Below are 12,192 nucleotides of genomic sequence, written 5' to 3' on the forward strand. Positions count from 1 at the left end.
GAGCTTTCTGCGCATGTCACCAACATGTGTAGCATCGTTGCCATGGAAACAGCCCTCACAGAGAAGGCGACAACTCCTCGCGAGGGCAGCTAACGTCAACACAAGCTACCACTCTTCGTTATTTATACAATGGATACGTCTGAAAACACCACAGGAACCAAGATGACTCTAAAAATAAGCCGTGGAAATAACTTGGTAAGATTACTCAGTGTGTGTTTGTCACTGCTGGAGTGATGGACGGTAGAAATAACGTTTGCAAACGTCACTTCAAGATCAACCAACGGTTAGATTACGGTCAAAGCAACAGAAGTGTTCCTAAAGGGTGCAACATTACCTTTCCTTTTTCTTTTCTTTTGCCAGGTTATGTAAACAAAAAGAGACACAAGGCTTTCGCTGACTGTTAACTGTTAACTACACTTTGAAGCAACAGGCTTGAAAAGGAAACCAGTCTGGTTAGCAGTGTGGAAAATGACTGTTAACGTTATTATGCTAACGTCACAGTTTTAGTGAATTGAATCAGGCTTACTGTGTGTTAACTAATGTGAACATTTGTGTGTGTTGTTATGTTTCATAATGTTTTTAAAGAGGTAGTAGCATCATTTAGGGTCTGCTTCTGTTATTGGCTAAGTAGCTGATTGGATGTTTTGAGTCAGATTTGGTACAAAGGGGCGGGCTCTCATATCCCCTGTTTCAGCTTCACTACAGGGCATTCTGCCATTTTCACTTTTCAAAGTTGTCAAACCAGAGAGTTGATCAATGAGCCATGTTTAGCCAGCTACTGGGGGCTTAGCAGCATACCAATAGCTGAAACTCATGGGAAATGCTTTTGATGTCATGTCAATTATGTGTTACTTAAAATGTATTTATTTAATTATTTTTACTGCAATGTAATTCAAAATTTATTGTTTTGTTTAATGTGTTGTTGTGACACTGGGAAGGTTTGTGGATAATGGTGTCCACCTGGCACTACAAATTTATGTCATCTCTTCTCAGCAAGGAAAAAAGGCAGACAGCTGCCAGACTTTCCTCCGGGTTGAATTTGATGGAACAGTACTGGGAGAGTCGGACAAGAAGCAGGTGGACCCAGTGGAGAAGTGTGTTGACTTTGACTTTACCTGCAGCTTCCACTGCCCCAATGATGCTCGGGCTTTCAGTGACATCAGCCATAAACCAATCATATGTAAGCTGAGTTTGAAAATGTTGCTATGTCTCCTGCAATATCTGTGGTTTTAGTTTCGGTCTGTGTTTTCAGTCAGACTGTACAGCAGCGTCTCCTTGATAGCATTTAGCTTGACTGGTACTATCCGCATGACACACAAACAGGCAATAGCTCTGCACAGACACCAGGCAAGCATTAATACATGCTGATTTTGTGATGCTAATATATTGTTATTTTGGCAGAGAAAAAAATGTTTCCTATTGCCAGCCAGCGACCCGTTCTAGATAGCAACTTGTAAGTTCAACTTCGGACAAGTTGAAATATTTTGACACTTGGCTCAGTGATAGCAAACTGACAAAAACATAGCTTCAAGAAAATACTAATTCCACAACATTTCAGAAGAACTGGCTTTACTTTGACAATACCTCAGCCTCTAAATTCACCTTGTTTTACGACAGTTTTGTTGTTAGTTAGTTACGATATTGATGATAGTATAATCAGTAGTTTTGTCAGCCATCCAAGACTTATTCTGTGCAGATATCCTCTATTTCAGTCAGCCAGATCCATTGCCAAAAGTTGAATAAATATTGTCTTCTGCAGCTGAAGTCAAAACAATTCACAGTAACAGTATCATAAAAATGGTGATAATTTGCTCACTGTTGAGTGAATAAAAGCTTGAGTTTTTGCCAGTCTGTACAGCCCTCTGTTTAATGTGAATGACTTTGTTGTGTTCAGTGACGGTGACAGAGCTCCTGCCTGAGGAGAAGAAAGTTGAGGCGAGGACAGCTGTGCTGGGCCAAGCTGTGGTGGACCTGCTGCCACTGCTACAAGGTTCCCGTTAGAAATGATATGTTTTCATGTTGTAATATAACAAACCATGCACGGCTTTAACCGTGTTTTCTCTTCTGTCTTCAGGTCAGTGTACCTTCTTGTCCACTGTCGCACTGAATCCAGTGACGAGGTCCTCAGCTAAAGAGATCCAGAACTCCAGCAGCAAGGTCGGTCGGTTAATGTCTCGAAAAACATCCGATTACTTTTCAAAATAAAACAGTCCTTGCTGACACCAGCACACGTCGTGAGGCCAACTGTCTACCGTACTGCGCCGTGGCGGACTCAAACCGCAACCGGTGGGGACTGCTGGAAGGTGGAATAAAACCGTATCTGAGCCACAACGCAGCAGACCCATATCCAGTGGAAATTGGGCCGACTCATTAACCATTCTCATGGCTAAAAACAACACACAGAGAAGCTAATGTTAGCATTGGGCTAATAAGAGCTACAAACGTAGCCAAGTTGGCAAACCTTACATATTCCATGAAAATAACAAATCCCCCCGAAACAAAACAAATCATTACCTGTCCAACAGGAAGAGAGCAACCTTCAGGTCCTTCACATGCCCCAGTTGTCTCCACCGCTCAAACGCCGCACCGATGTTGACTCGGGTCTGACTGCTTTCTTTATCCAGAGCCTATTTTGTCACAGCCATTTCTGCCTCAGACTGTCTTTTCCTTGCCTTTTTAGCGGGTGAGCTGTTACAAGTAACGTTGGCTGCATTTTCTCCGCCATTGTAACCAAATGAACGTCTTCTCCTGCAGCTCCGTATTTCTGCAGAGGAGTGTGCTGAATATTTCAGGCATCAGTGAAACGTAATGTGTGCACGCGCGGAGGAGGGAGGGACAGAGGGGGGCGCAGGCAGAACGAGACATGAAGGCATCTGACCAATCCGTGCTATTCGGGCCGAAAAGCACAGATTGGTCAGCTTTTTCTCAGTCCTGCAGCTGCCACAGACGTCTGATTATTTTCGTTCCTTTTTCTGAATACATAATGTATTGACTACTCTCAGGATAGCAGGCCTATTCCACCCAGCATGACAAAATGTGTTTCTGAACAACATTACAGACCCTAGCTTTAAATTGAGTTGTGTATTCTGTTAGAAGGGTATAAACTATATTTGAAACCAAGGCTGGATTACCAACCAGGCTTAGTGGCCAACTGCCACTGTGTTCCATTTTAGTTGATGAGGGCTAGAGATTTTTCATAGTTTGGGAGAATATGAAACCTCTAACATTTCACCAAGAGACAACTTTTACTATCATTCTGTGTAAAAGCTTTAATGGCATTACCATGTCATGAGCTTATACAGGGCTTGTTTACAGTATGCTGCTTGGCAGGGATCTTAACCATATCAAAATTCTGCATATGATGGCTACTTATAATGAAAAGTATTGTAAAATGGTTGTCGCTCAGTTTTAATATTCACTCAGTATGTGTGGTTAATATTTATATTTCAGCAGCGTTTGATAAAGGACTTCAAACCTCAGGTGGGAACATCTGGCACATTTTACTGCCTTTAACTTAATGATAACATTTGCAGACAATATAATGACACAGTTAAATATATTTTTGAACGTGCCTCATGGTTTGACCTCCTTTAGCCGTCAACTCTGGAAGTGTGTGTCAGTGTGTCGGATCTAGTGCTGTCTGAGGCTGAACTCTCAGCCTCAAACCTGTTGACGGTAACCGTAGAGACAGCCTATTCTCTGCCTGAGTCGTGGATGCTGCCGTCGGGCCCTGCCCCCTTCACATACACTGCTGCCCTGGAGGTCCCACTTACTGCGGAGGTGAGTTATGGGGCTTGAGCTTTTTTATTGAACAGAACAAATGACATTCATATTACATTTAATTTGACTGTTTAAGGCAAGTATAGATCTTAAGGAAAAAGAGCATAATGATACCAGCGGAGATGGTTGTACTACTCTTCTGACTTCCAGAAAGATCAGGTGCTGCTGTTCTGTGAAGGACAGCTTAAGGCCGGAGGGCACAGGGAGGAAAAGGGCCGACAGAGGAAGAGACCACATCAGGCCCTGCTGGTCCCGGGGAACCACTTCCTGCCTGATGCCTTTTTCCAGGCAGAACCCATTTATGAAGAGGACGGCGAGCTAACTGGCTTAGAGGTAACAGCACATACAGCCTTGATGCTTTCATAGTTTTTTTTAATAATAAGGCACACTACTGTCACCAGTTGTCCAAATGATATGAACGCCTTTCATTTGATGAATGAACTTTAAGATAATTACCATTTTCACACCAAACACATCGTTGGGTTACAGGGTAACCCTGGTTCTCTGAGTATAGAGAATATCTCTCCATTACATATAGAATATTTGGGATTGCTGACATCCTGGCAGCTGACGTGAATCATCATTTAAGACACACCATGCCTATGATGGCTTCCCTTGTGCAGTCGAGTACGGTTGATTATTCTGATTTGAACTGGTCCCGTGCGGCCTCAAGCAACGGCCTTAGCAGCTTCCTCTGATATTTTCGAATGAGATGTCACCGCCACCAGGTGCACAAACATACAAAAAACACAGTGTGTGCAAATCACCCAAGAACTATATGCAGTTATACACCCCACACAGGAAAGGGTCAGTGACACCGCCACAACGCCACCTGAGCAAAACAAGCCCTGCAAGATGCAAGGGCTGGGTGTGAGGAAGAGGTCACTCAGATGGCCAGCACCCTGCTAGACCACTGACAAAAACTCGGGACATCACCCTGGCCGGTCCAACAAGCACAGGGGCATTGTGAGTCTGAAATCTATTTTGAAGTGGCCCTCAGCACATGCCCACTGAGCGAGGTGCTGGCAGCCACATTCAAACAATAAAACTGTGTAAACGTGGTCGGAGTCGACCACGTAGCGGCCACACATATCTCTGAGAGGGTGGCGCCATGCCACAAGGCCCAGGAGGTCGACACGCCCCACCTGGAGTGCGCTTTTACTTCCACTGGCACTGGTTTGCCTGTTTCTCTGTATGCCTGTTGGATCGCCTCCACAACCCAATGAGACAGCCTAGCCTTAGACACTGGTTCACCCAGGCACTGTGGCCCGAAGCAGATGAACAGCTGATCTGTTCTCCTGAGTGCCGCTGTGCGTTGCATATAGATCTTCAGTGCCCTGACTGGACATAGCACTGACTCCTCCTGACCTTCGTCTGCCTCCTGGGAGGGCCTAAGGGAGCGCAGCTCCACTGACTGATTCAGGTGAAAGTCGGTGAGCACTTTTGGTAGGAACAACGGATTCGGACACAGGACGACTCCCGTATTGCCTGGCAGAATACGACAGCAACTCTCATGTACAGAAAGAGCCTGCAGTTCCCCCACCCTCTCGGCTGATGTTATTGCTAAGAGGAATGCCACTTTAAGTGAAATCCACTGAAGGCTCACAGATTCCAGAGGCTCAAAGGGCCCCTGCTCCAAGGCAGACAGAACCCGACCCAGGTCCCATGTCGGGCTGGCTGGCCTCCTGCTGTGTGGCACAAGCCTCTGCGCACCTTTCATGAACTGTGATAAGAGGCCACTGTCATCCACAGACAGCCTAGCCTCGCCCACACGAGAGCCCTTGATGGCTGCCACCCCACCCCTCAGGGTCGATGGTGACTTCCCAGCTTCCAGGAGCTCCTGTCGGTACCTAAGCACCTCTGGGGCCAAACATGTCACTGCGTTGATGTGGTTGGTGATGCACCATGACATGAACAGCTCCCAGCGACAGAAGTATGCCGCCCTCGTCGATGGGGCTCGAGCACTCTGCAGGGTCTGAACCACCGAGCTTGTGAGGCCCATGTCTAATAGATCGGCCCTCTCAGGGGCCAGGCCCAGAGATTGAGAAGGGATGAAACAGGGGTCCCCTCTGCCTGGCTCAGCAGGTCTCGGCGAACTGGATGTTTCCATGGTGTCCTGTCCAGGAGTGGTGTCACCCACGAGAACCATGTCATGTGGGCCCAGTCTGGCGCCACCAGGATCACACGGACCTCCTCCTGACCGATCCTCTGCAGCAGGTTGGGGAGAAGGCTGAATGGGGGAAAAGCGTAGAGCAGCCCCTGAGGCCACCGGTGTGCCATGGCGTCGGTGTCTGGGAGGGGCGAGTCCCTCCCCATGGAGTAGAACATCGGGCAGTGAGCGTTGTCTCATGAGGCAAACAGATCTGCCACTGCTCTGCCGAAGCTGTACCAGATCGTCTTTACCACTGCTGGGTGCAACCTCCAGTTCCCTGGATGTGGCCCGCTCCTGGAGAGGAGGTTGGCCGCCACATTCACCACTCCCGGTACATGCATGGCCCTGAGTGACAGGAAGTGCGTGTATGCCCATGTCCACAATTTGTGCACAATCCTGCACAGACGTGGGGAGCCCAGGCCTCCTTGTCTGTTGACATATTCTGCCGCCGTGGTACTGTCGGTCTTTACAAGGACAGGGCGGCCTTGCAGCCTTGGCAGAAAATGCTAAAGGGCCAGGTGGATTGCCCTAAGCTTCAAGACACTGATATGCTGGCCCTGCCTGAGGACACCCCAGCGTCCGCTGGTGCCCCTTCCTTTGTGGAGAGCCCCCCAACCCTCAAGGGATGCGTCCACAGATATCACCTGCCGACGCAGGACTGGACCCAGGCTGCTGCCTCTTGAGATGTTCCCCGGCACCTTCCACCATCTGAGGGCCATACACAATCTCCTGGTGACCAGCAACATAGCCCGGAGGTCTTTCTGTCGGCACAGGCCCAGACTGAAGAGACACCTGTGCACTGGCCGCATGTGCAGAAGAGCTAGCGGAACCACCTGCACAGCAGCAGCCATGAGGCCCAAGAGTGCACGAAGCAATTGCTGAGGGAGTCCTGTCTGTCCTGTGACAATTTCACCAATCTTGTCCTGGCTTCCAGCCACATACCAAGGAACTGGGTGGTCTGAGCTGGCTGCAGACTGCACTTTTTGTCGTTGATACAAAATCCCAGGTCCTGGATGTGTGACAACAACATTTTTACATGACGCCGACACTGCTGCTCTGTCTGAGCGCATATCAGCCAGTCTTCCAGGTAATTCATTATCCTGAGACCCTGCCACCACAGAGGCCCCAAGACTGCATCCACACACCTGGTGAAGATGTGGGGGGCCAGTGAGATGCCGAAGGGGAGGACACAGAATTCGAAGGTTTTGCCTCTCTGGAGCATGCACTGCAGTCATGGCCCAACAGAGCCCAGACCAATGACCCACTGCCGGTGGTGTCTTAAGGCAGGAACACATCGGCCCAACCGTTGGATGTCTGAAGCGTTTAGAGAGTCTCGGACGAGGTCGGGAACAAATATGTTTGGTGTCTTCAGCTGCGTTGGAAGCTTTCAGAGCCGCGCGGACGTTGTCTGTGTCCGACTGAACATGCGAAGTCTGAGGAGGAGGGCTGTCGGACGTCTGAGCCATTGGGTTCTCTGATTGGCGGTTCTCTGATCAGCGCGGTGTGTGGGGCGGAATACTGTGTGCGCATTGGTTTTCTACGCGCTCCATTCCGTCATTCCCTGTTTTCATGCTTTGCAGTCCTGGCACGAGACTAGTTGTTATGTCCGTTCAGGACAAATTAATTTGTGTTCATTTGGTAATACCTGACTGCATGTTTAGTATGCAGCTGTTTTTATCTGAAATAGTTAAGTTTCGTTTTGATCGAAAGTAAAGAGAGTTGCGTGCATAAGACTCTCATTTACAACTCACAACACAAGCGCCACCGGCTTATTGCATCTCGCACAAGCGCAGAATGTACACGCTACTGTGGAGTACTGTGGCAGCAAGTCGAAGTGGCGTGTTTCAATGCAACTTTTCTGCCGAACGGGTCGGACAAGAGGCAACGGAGTGGTTGGAGAGTGGTTGGATAAGGCAGTTGGACATCTGGGCAGTGTGTGGGGCACTTTAAACTGCTTCCTGACCACATCCTCACAATCTGAGAGGAGGGGCACCAGGAACTGCGGCAGAGGTTGAAAACCTCCCATCTCGTCATCAAAGTGCGATGGGGCAGGTCCTTGGTCAGGTGGCATGTCCACCCTCAAGGCAGCCGTGGCCCTGCTGATAAGGCCCTGCAGAAGAGGTAACTGCTTCTCGTCAAAGTCCTCCTCCACTTCCCGTTGATCTACAGTAAGGACATTGATCTCCTCGTCCGAGAGATGCAGGCAGAGATGATTGTCCTCGCCCCCCTCCACATCTATCAGGGGGCAGGGGGGATGGAGACCCATGACAGCTGCTTCATGTGAGGGCCCAGCTCTGATTGGGCGGGGTTCCGTCACAGACTGCACCTCCCCCCCGCTGAGCAAACAGTAATGGGGGTGTGTGCAGCATCCGTGCCAGCCCTTGCTCCTACCGTTGCGCTTGGCAGGCTGCTGCCACTAGCACTCTCTTCAATGACCTCGCCTTGCAGATATCTGAATGAATGGAGCGGGAGAGACAGCAGACAGCAACTGTGCGATGCTCTCTTATTCAAACCCTTTTTTTTTTTTTTAACGTGCTTAGTGTAATGTGAAAGAAACCCAGGGGGGAGGACGCTGGCCGTGCCTGCGACTCGTTGCTTCTCCGGACCAGCTGTACTGCATGTGGTACCCTCTCTCGATGGAAAAACTTTAATCGCACAAAGTGGAAGGAAGGGAATATGATGAGAGAGGATGCCGGCTGCACCCGCGACTATGTCGCATCCTCAGACCAGCTATACCGCACTCGGTACCCTCAGCTCACTTTCCCTCTGCAAAAGAAAAGAGAGAGCAAGACAGCGACTTGCAACCCTGAGAGGACCTTAACGTAAGACCAGCTCTCCACCCAAAAGGTACCAGATCACACACAAAGCCACCGTTCTAACTCCCCACTCTTCCTTCTTTTCTTGTCTTTTTCTTTTCTTTTTCTCTCACGTCGTCTGATCTGCCATAGTGAAAATCAGAAGATCAACCGTACTCTGCGCAGCTGGGTCTATTTATCGACGGCGCAGGGGAAGCCACGATAGCCGTGGTGTGGCTTAAATGATGATTCACGTCAGCTGCCAGGATGTCAGCAATCCCATAACATATATTCTATGTGTAATGGACAGATATTCTCACAAGAAAAGAAAATAAATTTGATCTGACGATGAAAAAGGAGGTAATGGACTTTAAATAGGAAGGAAGCTTATTCCAATCAGATGGGACTTTGATTTTGAATGCCTTGCGACCCATATCTTTATGAATTTTAGGGACTGTGAAAAATGGATTAGTCATATGTTTAAGAGGCTATGGAGATGTATACTGGACCGGGAGCTGTTTTAAGTATGGTGGAACAGTTAAGTGGATACATTTAAAAAGAAACAAGACCCAGTGAAACTGACGCCTGGGTTTTGGATGAAGCCAATTGAGGGCCTCGTATATACGGCAGTGGTGACTTCTGAATGGACATCTCAAAGCAAATCTGTATAAGGAGTTATGTAAAATATTAAGACGATTGAGGATAGAGTCAGTGGTGTTTTGATAAACAACATCAGCATAATCGAGTATGGGAAGTAAGAGTTGTGAAATGATTCTTTTCCTGACTTGAAATGAAAAACAGTTAATAGAACGGTAGAGAGAACCCAGAAAGCCATAAAAAAGACCAACGTATTCAAATACATTTACTCTCTATAGTGGAGTTCCATTACCAAAATTAATTAACAACTCAGATAAGTGTGATAAACCATATTTTGTGCCAAACACCATGCAACATAATTTTTTCATATTGAGAAGAAGTCTATTGTTTTTAAACCAGCATTGAATAATAATAAAATCTTGTTGCAAATTGTACTTGATTTGTGATATGGTAGGACTGGATTAGTAAATAACGGTGTCGTCAGCATAAAGATGAACATGACAGGTAGCGCACAATTGGGGTAAATCATTAATAAAAATGGAAAAGATAAGTGGACCTAATACAGAACCTTGTGGAACACCTGTATCAACTGTAGTGGAAATTCTCCTTTGTGAGGTAGAGAGTTGCTAAGTCTCTGAAGAATTTCAGACTTCAGCGTATGAATCAAATCTCGTTTAATGCACGCAGCGTGGAGAGAAGACAAAAGCATTCTCTGCCAAACTCTAAATTGTTACCCCTTAAGTACAGAATCAGAGAGGAGGTTACCTTCATTTACAACAGTCATAAAACATTTTCTTTACATAATAATGACTGATGTTTGGGTGTATCCTGTCTTCCCAGGACAGTGACTGTTTGATGTAACAGATGGGACGGCAAATGTCATCTTATCTGAACTTCTGTATCTTCGCATGTGGGGGATTTGCCCCTACCTGTGGCTCTTGTAACACCTCAAACAATGTGACATTCTCCCTTCCTCCTCCTGTCCTTACCACTAACAGGAAGGCTATGTAATTTTTCACACAACTAACATTTGACTGGATTGACAACCATTAACATAAACATATTGATGTCTATTGTGGAGCTAAGAATTAGAATAGAACCAAATGACTGCATTCTGATTCAGTCAAATATGATGAAGTTTGTCAAGGAGAAGATAATGGTCAACCACGTCGAAGGCTTTGGAGAGATAAAAAAAAAATTGCACCTGTAAGTTGGCCAGTGTCAAATGCTGAAAATAAATCATTTGTGAATTTAAGAATAGCTGTAGTTGTGGAGAAATTAGGTCGGAATCCAGATTGATATGGGGATAAAATGTTGGCTTGAGTGACATAATAAAATAATTGATAAAAAATCAGTTTTTCAAAGATTTTTGAAATTACCGAGATTATAGAAATAGGTCTGTAATTATTTACCTCTGTTGAGTCTCCACCTTTGAAAAGAGGAACAACTTGAGCACACTTCCATATGGAGGGAATACAATGTGTGGACAGGGAAAGGTTAAATAAATCAGCCAAAGGATACATCAATATGTGAGCAGCAAGTTTCACAAATTTAGGTTCTAAACCATCTGGACCAGCACTACAGTTCTCTTTCATCTCACAAATGGCATTGTAAATGTGAAGAGGCATAATTTTCCTGAAAGGAAACAAGCTATTTAGAGCAGGGGGAATAACATGTTCTGTCATGGTATAAGGGGTAGTATGCAATGTACGAGAGACAGATGAGAAGTGTTCATTGAAAGCATTAGAGATGAGAGAAGGATCAGAGATGGTACTATTGTTCATATGAAACTGATTGATAGAGCTTTTGCTGCCTTTGCTAAGCATATTATTCAGATGACTCCAAAATTGCCGAGGGTTGAGGAAAAATTGTCTTGTCTTAAAGAGCAGGAGTATGGTAAACGGGTGGGTGGACGAGGAGAGGGGGGGGGGGTGGGAGAGCAAGAGCAGACAAGACAAACACACACGTACACAGACAAACAAGGAGGACTGACAGACACACATGCTGACACACACACACACACAAACAAAACAAAATGAAAACAAAAATAGAGAAATAATAAGAGATTAACCAAGAGAGGACAAGTAGCCACAAGCTCAGGCTGCATGAAAAATTAACATTTTCTTACTTATTTAAGAAAGGACCATTATAGCATAGCCAACCAGACCACAAAGATCAGCAGGGTGCATGTAATGCACATACAACATTAACCATAAACAAATAAAATATATGACCAAAAGTCAAAACAGGCAAAGTTCAATTCATTAACAAAAAGTGTCCTGAATCCTGGATCAGGTGTTACGACAGTGGTCTGCAGCAGGTTGATTGCAACAAACGACGTCATCAAGATCTCAGTTTATGGCAAACAAAGTCTCATGCACCATAGTGCTCTCCACAGCAGGCAAAAATAAAGTTCAAAGAAGTGTTTCTGCGGAAGCAACTAAATGAAAAAATGGTAAAACTCAGATCACAAGGATAATATAATCTGTATAAGTCATTTGGCAAATGCCAGGGGAAAAGATAGTGAGTTAAATAAACGAAAATAAGGGGCACGGATTTACTCACAACCCTAACCCGGAGAGGAGGAGAGGGAGAGGTCATGAAGAAGAATTTCAGCTTCTTCTGGAGATGGGAACAACTTCGGTTTCCCATCCACCATCACTCTCTGAGTACAGGAATACAACAGAGAATATTTGAAGTCGGCAGCAAAAAGTTTCTTTTTAACAGGATCAAATTGACGCCGTTTGTGGATGACAGCAGCACTGACATTGGGGAATACATGGATCCGAGCACCCATGTATGTGAGATGTCCTTTCTCCCTGGCCAAGCGTAAAATCCTCAACTTGTCTTGGAAGTATGGGAACTTAA

At 46.2% G+C, this 12,192-nt stretch overlaps 1 protein-coding gene across 5 annotated transcripts in view; it reads left to right on the forward strand.

Annotated features, from left to right (window-relative positions):
• cfap70 (cilia and flagella associated protein 70) overlaps positions 1-12,192 on the forward strand; it is a 27,548-nt gene continuing 15,356 nt past the window's right edge. For 2 of the 5 annotated variants that reach the window (XM_037094816.1, XM_037094817.1), the window contains exons 1-7: positions 3-195; positions 994-1,180; positions 1,895-1,990; positions 2,075-2,157; positions 3,451-3,480; positions 3,595-3,780; positions 3,931-4,113. In XM_037094816.1, coding sequence (XP_036950711.1) covers positions 130-195; positions 994-1,180; positions 1,895-1,990; positions 2,075-2,157; positions 3,451-3,480; positions 3,595-3,780; positions 3,931-4,113 — 831 coding nt within the window. In that variant the 5' untranslated portion in view covers positions 3-129. Of the gene's footprint in view, positions 196-993; positions 1,181-1,894; positions 1,991-2,074; positions 2,158-3,450; positions 3,481-3,594; positions 3,781-3,930; positions 4,114-12,192 lie in introns of all 5 variants that reach the window. The other 3 variants (XM_037094820.1, XM_037094818.1, XM_037094819.1) reach the window with 3 other exon arrangements.

Source organism: Acanthopagrus latus, chromosome 4, assembly GCF_904848185.1.
Source record: "Acanthopagrus latus isolate v.2019 chromosome 4, fAcaLat1.1, whole genome shotgun sequence".
In the NCBI taxonomy this organism is placed as follows: domain Eukaryota; kingdom Metazoa; phylum Chordata; class Actinopteri; order Spariformes; family Sparidae; genus Acanthopagrus; species Acanthopagrus latus.